The sequence below is a fragment of the Castanea sativa genome, chromosome 10 (assembly GCF_040712315.1).
Source record: "Castanea sativa cultivar Marrone di Chiusa Pesio chromosome 10, ASM4071231v1".
NCBI classification, from domain to species: Eukaryota; Viridiplantae; Streptophyta; class Magnoliopsida; order Fagales; family Fagaceae; genus Castanea; species Castanea sativa.
In genome coordinates, this window is record NC_134022.1 from 24,568,441 (window position 1) to 24,582,040 (window position 13,600).

Genomic DNA, 13,600 nt, shown 5'->3' on the forward strand with positions numbered 1-13,600 from the left:
CTCAGCTCGCCGACATGTCTCCTCCGCAAGCACAACAGTTTTTGCCGTAAGGTCCTCGTTGAGGGTGTGGACGACTTCCGCATACTGCGCTCGTTCCTACTGCTATATCTCTTGACGCTTTCAAAGTCGTCGAATGACCCCCTCGCTAGCCACACACCTATCCTGTAGAGCCTTCATATGCACAAGTGCCTGAAATAAAAACCAACGGTTAGAACGATAGCGCAAAAAATAAACCAAGTACCATGAGCGACGGAAACATACCTTGGACAGGTCAAAGAGGTCAGAAGCACCCAAGTCCTCTAATGAAAGCTCTCCACAATGATCTAAATCTGTCTCCTTGATGATCGAGTTGACCATCTCGATGGCATAGTCATTATGAGTGATCAGCCTGCGGACGGGGTCAGAAACAACAGGCCCCTTACCCATCATCAACTCTTTACCAACCCCATGACGAGGGGATGGAGGAGACAGAGGCTTCTGTTGGGGATTTCCTGCAGACAAGCCCGTTCCCTTCTTAAGCAGATGGTCATCTGAACTATCCTTATCATCACTCTTTCTTTTCAAAAAGGCCTTGTTAGCCCCCTTAGGGATCGACCCCAAACCCAGCCCCTATTACTTGCGCGTAGCGACGGCATTCCTCACCAAGGCTCTTTGTCTTTTTGCTTCCATTTCTACAGAGAAAAATGGATTTTAGTAAGGAAAATAAACGGCTTGGAGTGGATGATAAGTTCGGGACTCACGTTGACGGGAGAAGGCGTTTAATGGACGGGCTACAAGTCGATTCAGGGCCACCACAATACACGTGAAGAGTGTCTAGAGTGACACGATCTTTCCACTTTTTTTATTCAAAAGGAATCTCCAGAATGTGACGGATGAAGGCCTCCTGCTTGTCGATTATTTGCGAACGGGCCTAGGTTGAAAGAGAAAATAGATGATGTTAGATGCATAACAGAGACGAGTAAGGCAAGGGTAAAAGGACATAGACAATGGCACACCTGCCTCCCTCACAATGCCTCATGTGTTGTCAAACCCGTTGGGCATGCTATCCCATTCCTCCCGTCTACACACCCAGTCTGTCCCTTGGACAAAAAAGTACCTATTTTTTCCAAATTTTGTTTGAATTAGGCATATCCAACACTAGCCTAAGCAACTTCTTCCTCGCTAGAAAATGATAAATCCCATGAGATAAGGAGATGTACTGGGGTTTGTAGCAATAGAAGAACTTGTCAAGGGTTAGTCGACGGTTCCCACCACTAAGCTAACCCTAGATTACTTTAACTCCAATGAATATTCTCCAAGAGTTGGGAGCGATTTGGCCGGTGGACAGGCCTAAGTAGTTGGCCAAGTGACGATGTAAATCCGTCAGAGGCAGGCGTCATACATGCCAACATCTGTGATCTTCCCAGAATAGCACCTTTCAAACTTTCTTGGTAGACGGAGAGGAATATTCTCAGGAATTTGGTAATGGTCTCGAAAGGTGTTGAACACCTTATCGGACATCGTCGGGTAGAAGTCGTTGACTATCCATATCGAATGGGAGAATGAAAGGACGAGTAGGCCCCATCCTCCTGACCTACTGACTCTACTCCCTCAGATTGGTTCCCCTTGCCTTCCTCATCCTCCTTGTCTTCTTCATCCTCATCTCCCTCGTCATACTCGTCTCCCTCGTCATACTCGTCTCCCTCAACGTCCCCCTCATCCTCTTCCTCCTCATCCTTATCTTCGTCATTGAGGGAAAGGGTAGACAACTCCCTTTCTGGGGACCGAGGGAAATCTTCCTCGAGCTCGCACCCTAACGGATAGATCTTGTCATAGCCCGCACCCTCATGGACTGATAATGACAGTTCACTTGTCGCTTCTCTATCTAACATCTATCCACCTACAAGCGACAAAGGTTTTCTAAGAACCTATTTTGACAGGTCTCAAAACACAAAAGACTTCGGGCCGTAAAAGTAGAAATGAAAATGGAGAGAAAGGAACTTACAAGAAGAAACAGATGAAGGATTGAAGAGATGGTTCCCTTGAAAGTCAATGGACAATGAGTGACGGGTAACTTGAACGACGGTGCGACAGCTCTGGGTCTCATAAGGCTCTCAAGATAAAGTAAAGGAAAAATGAGGAAGAGGTGAGGAACTATTTATAGAGTAAGGGGGCACGGAATACAAAGCGATGCCTATGATTGGAAACAAGGCCAACTAGCTAGCGCCACATGTCACCTAACATTCATGGCAAGATTGCTTAAGGACATTTAGTAACTCCCTTTTTGAAAAAACCATAATTAATGCTTACTGTACTCCACGGTCCGTCGGTTGAGACCGACAAAATCATGAAGTAGGGGATAGCTGATAGGGGTATTTTCGACAAAAAATGCTCATAAACAGAAGACCAAGACGACAGACTACCTTGGTAGGGTCGTCGGCCTCATGAAAAGGCGACGGAGGACCCTTTTAAAGGACAACCCCAAAGCTAACGGATGCGTCCCATACCGACGGAAAAGCTGAAGAGACGGTTGACCATAAAACCGACGGGACGGAGAAAACCGATGGGTCCTACATTTCCATGTGTGTTCCCCACACATGCTTCTACAAGGAAATATCTTGCGCATCACATACCAAGGCCATATCACGCCCATGTGTCTTCCTCATATGGAAAGACACCTTGGAATCACATAAATCCTAACACTAAATACCCTCCACAAGGAAAGATCCCTACTTCTAAGGGATCTCGATTCACCACTCACCACTATATAAGCACCAGACCCCCTTTTTCCTTAAGTACGCAAAAAATCCCTAGCTCTCTCACTATAGAGTTCTTAGAGATTTCAGGTTCACTAACTTGACCTTCGAAGGGTTCTTGGCCGGTACAACACTGGTGCCTTCTGTTTAGTCCATCTGTTCTTATTCCACAAGTACCCACTGGAGCGCTTTGGAGCCTACAACTCACTGATGATTTCAAAACATCATCAGCACATAAACAAAATAGCCCCCAAAAGTCCAAAACAACATGATATTTACTTAGTTTGGACTTTTTGCTGAGAGGTGAAAGAGGAGAGGGGCTTAATGGCTTACCAGTTTATCGTCGTGACTGGTGAGCGAGCGCTTGCTGCAAAGGCGAGCCGAGCTGAGCAGCGATGGCGAGAACTTAAAGGCAAGGCGTCACTGCATTAGGCAAGAGAGAGAGTTAAGGGTTATGAGAGAGAATAGAATGAATTTATACTAGAGTACAAATCTGATTTTTTTTTTTTTCAATAACACCCAATACAACAACGTTTTATTAAAAAAAAATTAAATGAATACCGGTAAAACGACGCCGTATCCAAACTCTCAAAACCATATACAGATATCGTTTTGGTTCGACATGTCTCGATTTTGGATTTCTTGCTCCGGTGACTACACCGCACCGGCATTGGAACTCCCTTCAGGCTCCAATTGTCGGCATTGGCTTCGTCGGTTGGTTGCAGTGGCGGTGCGGGAAGATCGACGCCAATTGGTTGGATCGGTGACGGTGACTTTCTACACAACCCTAGTGGCTACATTGTCATTCATTATTAAATTTATTATTATTATTATTAGGATAGATTAATTTAGCTAAAATTTTATTACCTAAAGTTTCAAAAAAAATTATTTTATCTCCCTTTTCCAATTAAATATTAAATTATCAAAAAAAAAGTTTTAAAAAATTAAAATTTATATTTTTTTTATACAAGATAGGAATTCTACTATAGTTTAATCTGAGTGTATATGTGTGTGAAATTCCTCCTGAGTACTTGAACTCCGGCTCTTTCCCTTCACGCCCCACAAGCACTTATACTTGTTGAGTGATTATCGTACTAAGGGTGCACGGTAATTAAAAATTATACTTTAATTGATCTAATTATATGATTTTATTTTAATTATTAGAGTGGTTTAATTTAGATAAAACTTTATTATAATAAAATTTTAATTAGTAAAATTTGAAGAAATTTAAAATAAAATTTAATATTTATTGTAGTTAACTTTAATTTTTAATTGTCCAACAATCAGTAATAGTGCGAGACTAATACTGATTTTGGATATCCAAATTCCAAAATGATCGAAATTCATTTTGATATCATTGCAGTGGAAGATAGATAAAAATCCTATTCGAAATATAATCCACCCGTGATAACAGTAATATATATCTCGAAATTTGAAATAACTAGTATTCATACTTTTGAATTGGTCGAAACTAATGTGTTCACACACATGATGACCCTTTACATACAAAACAAAACAAATCAAATCACATCCCATGTTTTCTTCTTCTCTATCACCACCTGTTTTGCAAACAATGGCTAGTCCACAAACACCACCTTTATCATTGTCTCCTCCACCTGCTTCTTCTCCTCCTCCAACAAATGATTCACAAACTCCTCTAACTTCTCCTCCTTCTCCACCACCACCACCATCACCACCACTGCCTTCTCAGCCTTTAAAACCACCACACAGTACTCCTCCTCCTCCGCCTCATATTCCTACACCTTCATTACCTCCAAATCCTCCATCTGCGAGACCCTCACCACACACTATTTCTCCACCAACCCCACCAGCCTCTCCATCACTACCAAGAGCTACTCCTACAACTCCTACTGGGTCACTACCGCCTTTAGCATTGTCTCCGCCATCTCCTCAGGCTACAAATAGTCCCGTCACATCTCCACCCCTGCCACCACACGTACCAACCGGGATTTTAGTAGGATGTTTCATTGGTGCTCTGGCTATTGTGATTGGCATATATTTTGTTTTTTGCCGGAAGAAAAATAAGCATGAAAAGAATGAGGATTACTGTTTCGTGGCCTCAAAAGGTGAGAGATCTTACATGTTTGTTTTATGTTTTATGTTTGGCAAAGTTTTCTACAAAACATTCGTGTGAATTCTTCATTAATATCTTTATATTGTTTTGATGGGATTTTGATGGAAATTCATTAAGATGCTACCATGTTAAAGAAAAAGAAAAATATTGAAAATTAACACATTCCACCGCATCAGAAAATTTTACTATTAGAAATTTTAAAACCAATATCACTTATTTTTCGGCGCAAAACAAAACAAAGATATACAAAAACAGACTAGGGACTAGTTTTACTTTCATCTTTCGCATTCATAATTTGAGCCATTATCATAAAACTAATGTTTATCATAACAAACAAAATGCACTTTCAACAATTGGTCTAACACCACCGCGTATCATTGATGTGGTGGTCACTTCACAAATATAAATACTTGTGGGTTGTGGGGAGCAAGGATCGGAGTTCAAGTCTCTAAGAGGAAGTTTCACACACATATACACTTAAATTATGCTTGAGTAAAAAATTTATCTTGTATAAAAAAAAACAATTGGTCTGACATTTCTTTAAATCTAATATTCCTTAAATGCCTTTCATGCAATTGCCCCATTACTATTAGGATTTATGCGTAAAGCATTATAAAATAATTTTTTTTTTTTTAAAACTTATAAATTCTAAATGGTATCATTTATATCAAATACCTCAATTCAAAATCCACTTCAAATGGATTCATTTCAAACCTAATACTTTTTAGGAGAAACTTCTCGTATTTTAAATATTAATTGAATAACATTTTTTATTAAAAAATATATTTTTCTTACCTTTTAAGATGCAAGATTATTACTAATATGTTTTTAGGTTTTCAACTTCTGCTAAGATTTCATTTTTAGTTGATAATATCGCTAATTCACTTACTCTTTCTTATGACATATTCAAACTTAAATAGGATTTTATTAATTTAATTTTGGATAACTTCTTTCTACATACGCAAATGTAAGATATCTTCAATTAATATATTATAAGTTAATCTAGCCTAACCTTTTTACATAACTTAATATGTTAATTGGACTATTTACATCTATTTATAAAAAATTTAATTATAAATATAAATCTAAATAATCAGTATCATAATAAATATCCTGTCTGTGATGGTCATTGTCTCCCTTGGCATGCACTATATATTAAACTTAGGGTATTGAACAATGGATTTCAGTAATAAATTTGTCCGGAAAAACTATTAATTTTAATTTTGAGAGAATGAGAAAAGAAGATTAAAAATTTGTAGGGATTGCAAATTTTTACTCTCTTGAACTATCATAAACTTAATAAAAAAAACGTATTAATAGAATGCACAACATTCAAAAAGAATATAATTTTTTTTTAAATTGTCCATTACATTTTTTGGTCTTAATTAAATTTTTAGATAAGGCATTCTATAGGCCAATAGAAGCTGTTTTTTTTTCCCCCTTGTTGAGAGGCCTTACTTTTTTTAATTATATTCTATGGTTGAACCACCCCGGTTGGCTTCTTAGGCTTTGTCATGATGAAACTATCATTTAGATATTACTTTAGGTTTTGTAGCCTAAATTTGGAATTTCCCTAGCATGTACATGCTTATGATTTTCCGAATAATGTTTATTGTAATTCTTTTTCATGTTTAATTTAAGACACATGCATTCATAGTCGTTATTATTGAATCTAATCTGCTAATAAACCCCTGTTTTTTTGGGTGGTTGGTCTTATTGATAAATGTTATGTTGCAGTACTACCCCAACAATCTTCACAAAAGAATGTTCTACGATCAAGGGCACAGTTTCTCAAGGTGTTACCAAATCCATTTCCCCAACCTTCTTACATGAGCAGCAAAGGACGTTCTGGTTTACTTAGTCCAGTGTCTGAAATTCCATCTCCACGCCCTGGTGCTGCCTTGGGTTTTTCATGTGTAGTTTTCACATATGATCAATTAATGGTAGCCACCAATGGTTTCTCTGAGGCCAACCTTCTTGGACAAGGCGGCTTTGGGTACGTACACAAGGGTGTCCTTCTAGGCGGGCAAGAAGTTGCAGTCAAGCAATTAAAGATAGATAGCCATCAAGGGGAGAGGGAATTTCAGGCTGAGGTGGAGACCATTAGTAGGGTTCACCACAAACATCTTGTTTCATTAATTGGGTACTGCATTACTGGGGTTGAGAGGTTACTTGTTTATGAGTTTGTTTCAAACAAAACCTTGGCATTCCACTTACATGGTAAGCCTATCATCTGCATGATGTTTATGATATATAACCAATACAATTTTCTATCTTTCATATATGGTGTTAGTGTCACTGGAAAAAAAAATACATTAATGCACCGCAGGAGAAGAGCAACCTGTGATGAACTGGGCGTATAGAATGAAAATCGCTGTGGGATCTGCAAAAGGACTAGCATATCTTCACGAAGATTGTAAGTTATTCACACATGCAATGTCTCTCTCTTAATATACTAAAGAATGATGAATATGGTGTTCTAGTTTGTAGTCCAAGTATGAGAAATTCTTTCGCATAACAGTATTAATATAACTTTGGTAGATATGCTTTGGTGTTGAGCAATTAATCTTTAACTTCTGTCTGATGTAGTGGTAAAGTGTAAGATTTTTAAATTTTTTCTTAAAATCACACAGCCTCCCAAATCCATCTACTGAATTACTTGTGTTGAACTTAAATGTCAATTTCCTCTTCAAATCAATGTATAATATTATAAAGTGAATACTTAGTCTAATTGAAATACAAATCAATCATCTATACCATATTTTGTGTTCTACTAATCACAATTTATCATGTATTTTTTTTTTCATTTGAAAATTTGGCTATTTTATAAGGAAACTTTAACAAACTTAGTAAGTTGTGATTAATTAGTAAAATACAAAAAATAGTACAAAAGATTTGTATTGGCCTAATTGTATTAGCTAATTACTATCTCCTTAACAACAATGCTTGACTTCTTATTAAATTTATACCATATATAATAACGGAAGTATTACATTTAATTTTCCAAAACTCCTTTTGCACTGCATCATTAATATTTTTTCCTTTTTTTTTTGGTTTTTTTTTTTTTCTAAATTCATTTCATGTGAAGCCCTATTCAATTATCTCTTTTACGTCTTCTTATATTTTATAGTTAAATTTATTTAGCATTTATCTCCTAACTTTTCCTTATTCTTCTTCCTTCATAATTTCTCACTCTAATATCTTATTCTATTGCAACCTTCCTCCTCCCTTTTTTATTTTTATTTTTTGCGTCAAAGATAGAAAGTATATTAATGTACGAAATAGAAAATTACAAAGAAAAGACCTTGGACCAGGAGCTGTGTTACATAAAGGCCAAAAACAGCCAGGCGCAGTGGCCTACAGCTCCACGAAACCAAGAAAACAAAAATGTATATTAAAGAACGAAAAGCAAAAACATCAAGTTCGCTGTCGGTGTGATTTTTGCATCCGAGGAGTTTGTTTCTATATACACTTGGTTAATACTTATACTCCCTTTGCATCTCTCTCCCCCTTCCATTCCACGTTCTGCGTAGCAAAAAATAATGTCAAACTCGCAATTTTTTCTATTTTGTTTCTCTTTTGCTAGGTTTTTTTCTTACTATTTTTTTCACTAATATTTCTTATTTAATCACCGTATCAAATTTGCATGTTACAATCTAGTGTTATCAAAATGTTATCAATATTATTATGTTAATCAACTCAATTATGTTTTGGGCATGTATTATTTTTTATGTTTTGGGAGGATAGAAAATTGTGGAATGATGGAAAATATTTAGTTTTCCCTCTTGTGTGTTTTGTTGGAGCGGGGGTGGAAAAGTGGGAGGGTTGAAAACTCTTTTGTTTGGTTGGAGAGAAAAAGAAAATGATGAAAAAATGTAATTTATATAAATTGACTATTATACCATTGTTACATAATATGTAAGAAATAGATTTATTTGTACTCATTAAATAATATAAACTTTACCATATCATATATATAAATTATTATTTTTATTTTTATTATTATAATGTAAAAATTATAATAGTGTACATATAAATTTAATTGGGTAAAGAATTTTGTAACCAGCAAAAAGGTGGTTGCAAAATCAAGTCACATTGAAAAAAAAAAAGATCAGGTCACGTTGAAAAAAAAAAAAAAAAAAGAGAGAGAGAGGAGAACTTGGACCCGTTGGTGAAGGAGATGAGAAGAAGAAAGTAATAAGGATGTTTGTGGGCAAAAGTCATCAGATGGGGTAGGTGGGAAGAGGGTATTTTTGTAAAAGTGTTACTATAGCACTTTTTTCTCCAGATTTTCCTCCCGATTTGGAAGGGAAAAAAATGTGGGCCCGGGAGAGAATTTTCTCCCAGGTTTTCTCTCCTTATCTTCCTTCTCCAACCAACCAGTAGAAAACAGCATTTTCTACCCTATTTTCCTCTCTCTATTTTTCATCCTCCCTATTTTCACCCTAAACGAACACACCCTTAGTATATGTGTTTTGTAATAGATTATTGTCTCATTATTTTTATGAATCCCTTTCATCCAAGGTCAGAGCTACATGTACGAGTGGGGAGTCATGGCCCCCCAAAATTTTAAAAATATTTTACTACTATATATAAATCTTTAACATTTTAATTATTAGCCTACAAAAATGGGACTTGCTCTCCAAATATTTGAGCTAGTCCGATGATGCTCTTAAAAAAGTTGTCCAATTAGTCTAGTGTTATAGATTTTTTTTTTTCTTTCTCACATTCATTTTTTATTGTAAAATGTATTATTGTGTCTGTTAAGATTTTGAATCATTCATGTCTTTCAATACTCCATTAGTTCAATTGGAAATTTTTTACTCACTTTGGTTGATAATTTGGTAACTTATGTTAAAAATGAAAACTTTAAGAATTCACTAAGGATGATACTAAGTTATATGTGTGTATAGATATCTATGTTTGTGCATGTTTATGGAAGTTTGTATAAACTAATAAATTAGTATTATAAGTTGGCTGCTCAAAAAACTTCTATTGCTTGAGAATATTAGTAGCTACTCATAAGAACGTCTCTTGCTCAAGATTATTAGTATCAGAGTCTAATTAAAGTTATTCATTCCTGCAGGTAATCCAAAAATCATTCATCGTGATATCAAGGCATCGAATATTCTTCTTAACTCTAAGTTTGAGGCAAAGGTGGGACTCTTGCTTCTTCATCTTCTTCTTCTCCTTTTTGTGTTTGTATTTGTTATAGTTTAGAAAATGTTTTAGATCTTCAAATGAAGTTTATTTCTGGAAATCTGGTTCATTAAACCAGATATTTGATTGATAAAACTCATCCACTCGTAAGTTGAAGTAAATTCAAGACACTCTTTTTAGATTTTTTTTTTGTTGATAAGTTGATAATTCAACCACTTGTTTAATTATCTATACATGATGTGTAATGAAAATCAAGAATCTCTACATATATTATGTTAAATGTTAATAATCAAAAATATTATTTTCAGGTTGCCGACTTTGGACTGGCCAAAATATTTTCAGATACCACTGCTGACATTACTCACATCTCTACTCGTGTGGTGGGAACCTTTGGGTAAGATCATTCATGTTCTTATATTACAACACTAGATCAGTGTACATTACTTCTGTACATAATTATTGGATAAATATTAAGATGAATTAGTCATTCTCACAATTCCATCTTTTTTTTTTAGAATACTAAGTATTTTTAACACACACGGGGAGAGAGGAGCACAATTCCATCTTTTATGTGATCAACTAAGTTTATCTTTTATCTAGTGTTGCTTGAGTAATCCTCAAGCATTGGATCTAAGTATAACTTGACTTAAATAAGTTGACCTCTCTCTCTCTCTCTCTCTCTCTCTCTCTCTCTCTCTCTCTGTGAGTTTCGTGAACATTTCAGCTCATGTTCTTTAGCATGATTAACTTGTCATTTACAAATTCATTAGGATAAACATAGCCATGAATAGCATTGAGTGATACATGTTTTCAACCAACATAAATGCTTATTTCTTACAGGTACCTGGCTCCAGAGTATGCATCAAGTGGTAAAGTAACAGATAAATCAGATGTTTATTCGTATGGGGTCATGCTCTTAGAACTCATAACTGGACGTTTACCTATCAGCCAAACACAGTCATCAACGAATATGGGCCTGGCTGAATTTGTGAGTTCTCTTACATCACTACTATAACATCTCCTTTAGATGGTTTGATGAACTGAGATGATGGGGTAATTTAATAGCATCTAATAGTGGTTTAGAAGCCACCAAATCATTGGTTTGAAACTGAAGATTCAAGTTATTTTCATATGGTTGCTACATTTTTATTTTATCAAATTCAGTGTTAGCTAGCCATGTTAGTCAGCATTTATATATGCTTTCATGCAAGACCAAGTATGCTTGTTGTCAATTAAGCAATATGAGATCAAATCTATGGTACAAGAGAGCCATTTGAATCATTTGGTGAAAGTATTTCTTTTGAACTTCAAATATTCTTGATTGCAGCTGCAGATTTATGAATCTTCATTTGATTAACCACATTCATTTGCCCTGACATTATAGGCTAGGCCTTTGCTCTCTAAAGCACGAATGGATAGCAACTTCGATGCTCTTGTTGATCCAAGATTGCTGGGTAATTACAACCCCGATGAGATGACTAAAATGGTAGCTTGTGCTGCTGCTTGTGTGCGCTATACAGCATGCAATCGCCCACCAATGAGCCAAGTAATCCTTTTTTCTTTTCCCTGTTTGTTTTTTCTTTGAGCAAGTAGTAGGAAACCCCACTAATTTGGATAATATTGAGAGTTCAAATATTACTAGAAAAGCTTTTCTTTATTCATTATTGAAAAAAAAAAAAAAAAAAAAAAAAAAAAGAAAAGAAAAGAAAAAAAGAGTCGTGAGTGTGTGTATTCAGGCAACTTATACATTCGTTAGCACCCACCACTCACATGGCCTCCTCCACTGTCCAACTTTTCCCTAGTTGGAATGGTATATTGTTAAGTTTTATTGACCCGTGATGGCATTCTTCTGAATATCTAAAAAACTGAGTGCAAAATAAGAAATATTTATTCAGTGTTTCTGACCCTTTTTTTTTTTTTTTTTTAATTTTGTTTGAAACCAAGCAGATAGTTCATGCTTTAGAAGGACTTGTTTCTCTGACGGCTCTTGGTGAGGAAATGCAACCGGAGCATGGCAATACATACATGGGAAACATGAAGTCAATATTTCAAGGTCATGGATATGGCACCAGTAAGTCTAATAGTGGAACCACCAGTGAGTTTGGCCTTTACCCATCTAGCTCAAGCAGTGAGTCCCAGCAAACAAACTGAGATTAAGATGGCAGAGATGAGGATGGAGAGCCAATCTGTGGAATGCTCATTTTTGTCCCTTGGAACACTTGCTTTTTCGTTCTGGGGGATTTCCTATTGGATTTTATTTACTTCATTTCCTTTTAAAAAATGGGGAGGCAGGGGGTACTAAAATTGCTTTAATTTTCTTACTCAGATCTGTTCAATATTTGTTATGTGTGGTTGCATTTAAAGTTTATCGTGGAAGCATGATAGGTGATGATGCTTATCATTGCAGCTTAGCCACTGCGTGACTAAATACAAGATCTAAAGAGGACCCTAAATCTCACCGTACATATTTACCATGCAATGCCATAAATGACTGGCCCTTATGCTAAAAGTGTATTTCAGCAATCATAGGCAATAATTTGTGTCAATCCGTAGTGTGCTCTAAAGTCTGAAGTATAAATATCAAATACAAATTTTATGTCTCACTTTTTATGTTCTGCTACAAATCCTATGTCTCACTTTTTGTGTTCCGCTTTATACTCACCATTCACTGCCTAAACAATGTGGGCTTTTTCCTTTCATACTTTTCTTCTTTAGCCGCCAACTTTGTTCACTTTGCAGTAAGCAGACTTTGTGGCAGCCAGCAGCTGCATAATTGCTTAGTCAGGCTTTACCCAACCATGCAGGCTCGTCAAACAGCTGTTTTTAACAGTTAAAAAATCATTTTGATTGTTACTCGTACTCGTTCATAGCTCATTCAATGTTATCCACCCTCAGCTTTGTTTCCTCCCCAGTTTGATTACCCATTTTCACAAAGCTGCATGAGCTGGTCATGTCTCCAAAGGTTAGAAACGATGAACAAGTGTTGGTGCAACTACAAACCTGAGCAGGGCTGATTTCCATTATAGCTTACGCATTCTAAAGAAGTTCGTATGTAATATGAGCTTCCCTGGAAGTCCAGTGCTAATTGGATTTCCATTTAGCTGCTGATTTTTTATCTTTACCTTTTATTTCCTCCTCTTCACTACATTTCTAAGGCAAAATGCACCTTTTTGATCCATTTTAATTGTATTTTCCTAATCTTTTAGTAAATGTTTCCTTTTACTAACATAAGTTCAATTAGATATTTTGGAGACAGGTGATCCTCTAACCGACATTAACAGTCCCAAAGTTTCTTGATTCAGCACTTGTTACAAAATGAATTGAACAAAGGATCACAGCTCAAATCTCATGTCTTATAACATTTTTCATCACTATGAATTTATGAGAGAGCACAGCTCAAATCTCATGTCTTATAACATTTTTCAGCACTACGCATTTATGAGGGAGCATTTTAATAGAGGGGTTGGCTTACCTCTAGTACTTTTTTAACTGGACATTTTATTTAATTAGTGGATGGTGTGACAGTTTCTCATTAAAACAAAAGGAGATTCCAGTTAAAAAAGTACTGGAGGTAAACCAAACCCTTTAACAGATAGTAAGAGATCATAGC

General features: G+C 36.1%; 1 protein-coding gene across 1 annotated transcript; it reads left to right on the top strand.

The window, feature by feature from the left end:
* Positions 1 to 4,308: 4,308 nt before the first annotated feature.
* Positions 4,309 to 12,281, top strand: LOC142614075 (proline-rich receptor-like protein kinase PERK3). The gene is made up of 8 exons (XM_075786616.1): positions 4,309 to 4,822; positions 6,568 to 7,050; positions 7,160 to 7,246; positions 9,917 to 9,987; positions 10,299 to 10,384; positions 10,831 to 10,978; positions 11,375 to 11,536; positions 11,938 to 12,281. The coding sequence occupies exons 1-8, from the start codon at positions 4,309 to 4,311 to the stop codon at positions 12,139 to 12,141; spliced, it is 1,755 nt and encodes a 584-aa protein (XP_075642731.1). The 3' UTR covers positions 12,142 to 12,281.
* Positions 12,282 to 13,600: the final 1,319 nt, after the last annotated feature.

Coding starts and splice junctions, on each gene's coding strand:
- LOC142614075 (XM_075786616.1), top strand. CDS start 4,309: ATGGCTAGTCCACAAACACCACCTTTATCATTGTCTCCTCCACCTGCT. Junction 7,247..9,916: donor AGCATATCTTCACGAAGATT/GTAAGTTATTCA, acceptor TCATTCCTGCAG/GTAATCCAAAAATCATTCAT. Junction 10,979..11,374: donor ATATGGGCCTGGCTGAATTT/GTGAGTTCTCTT, acceptor CTGACATTATAG/GCTAGGCCTTTGCTCTCTAA.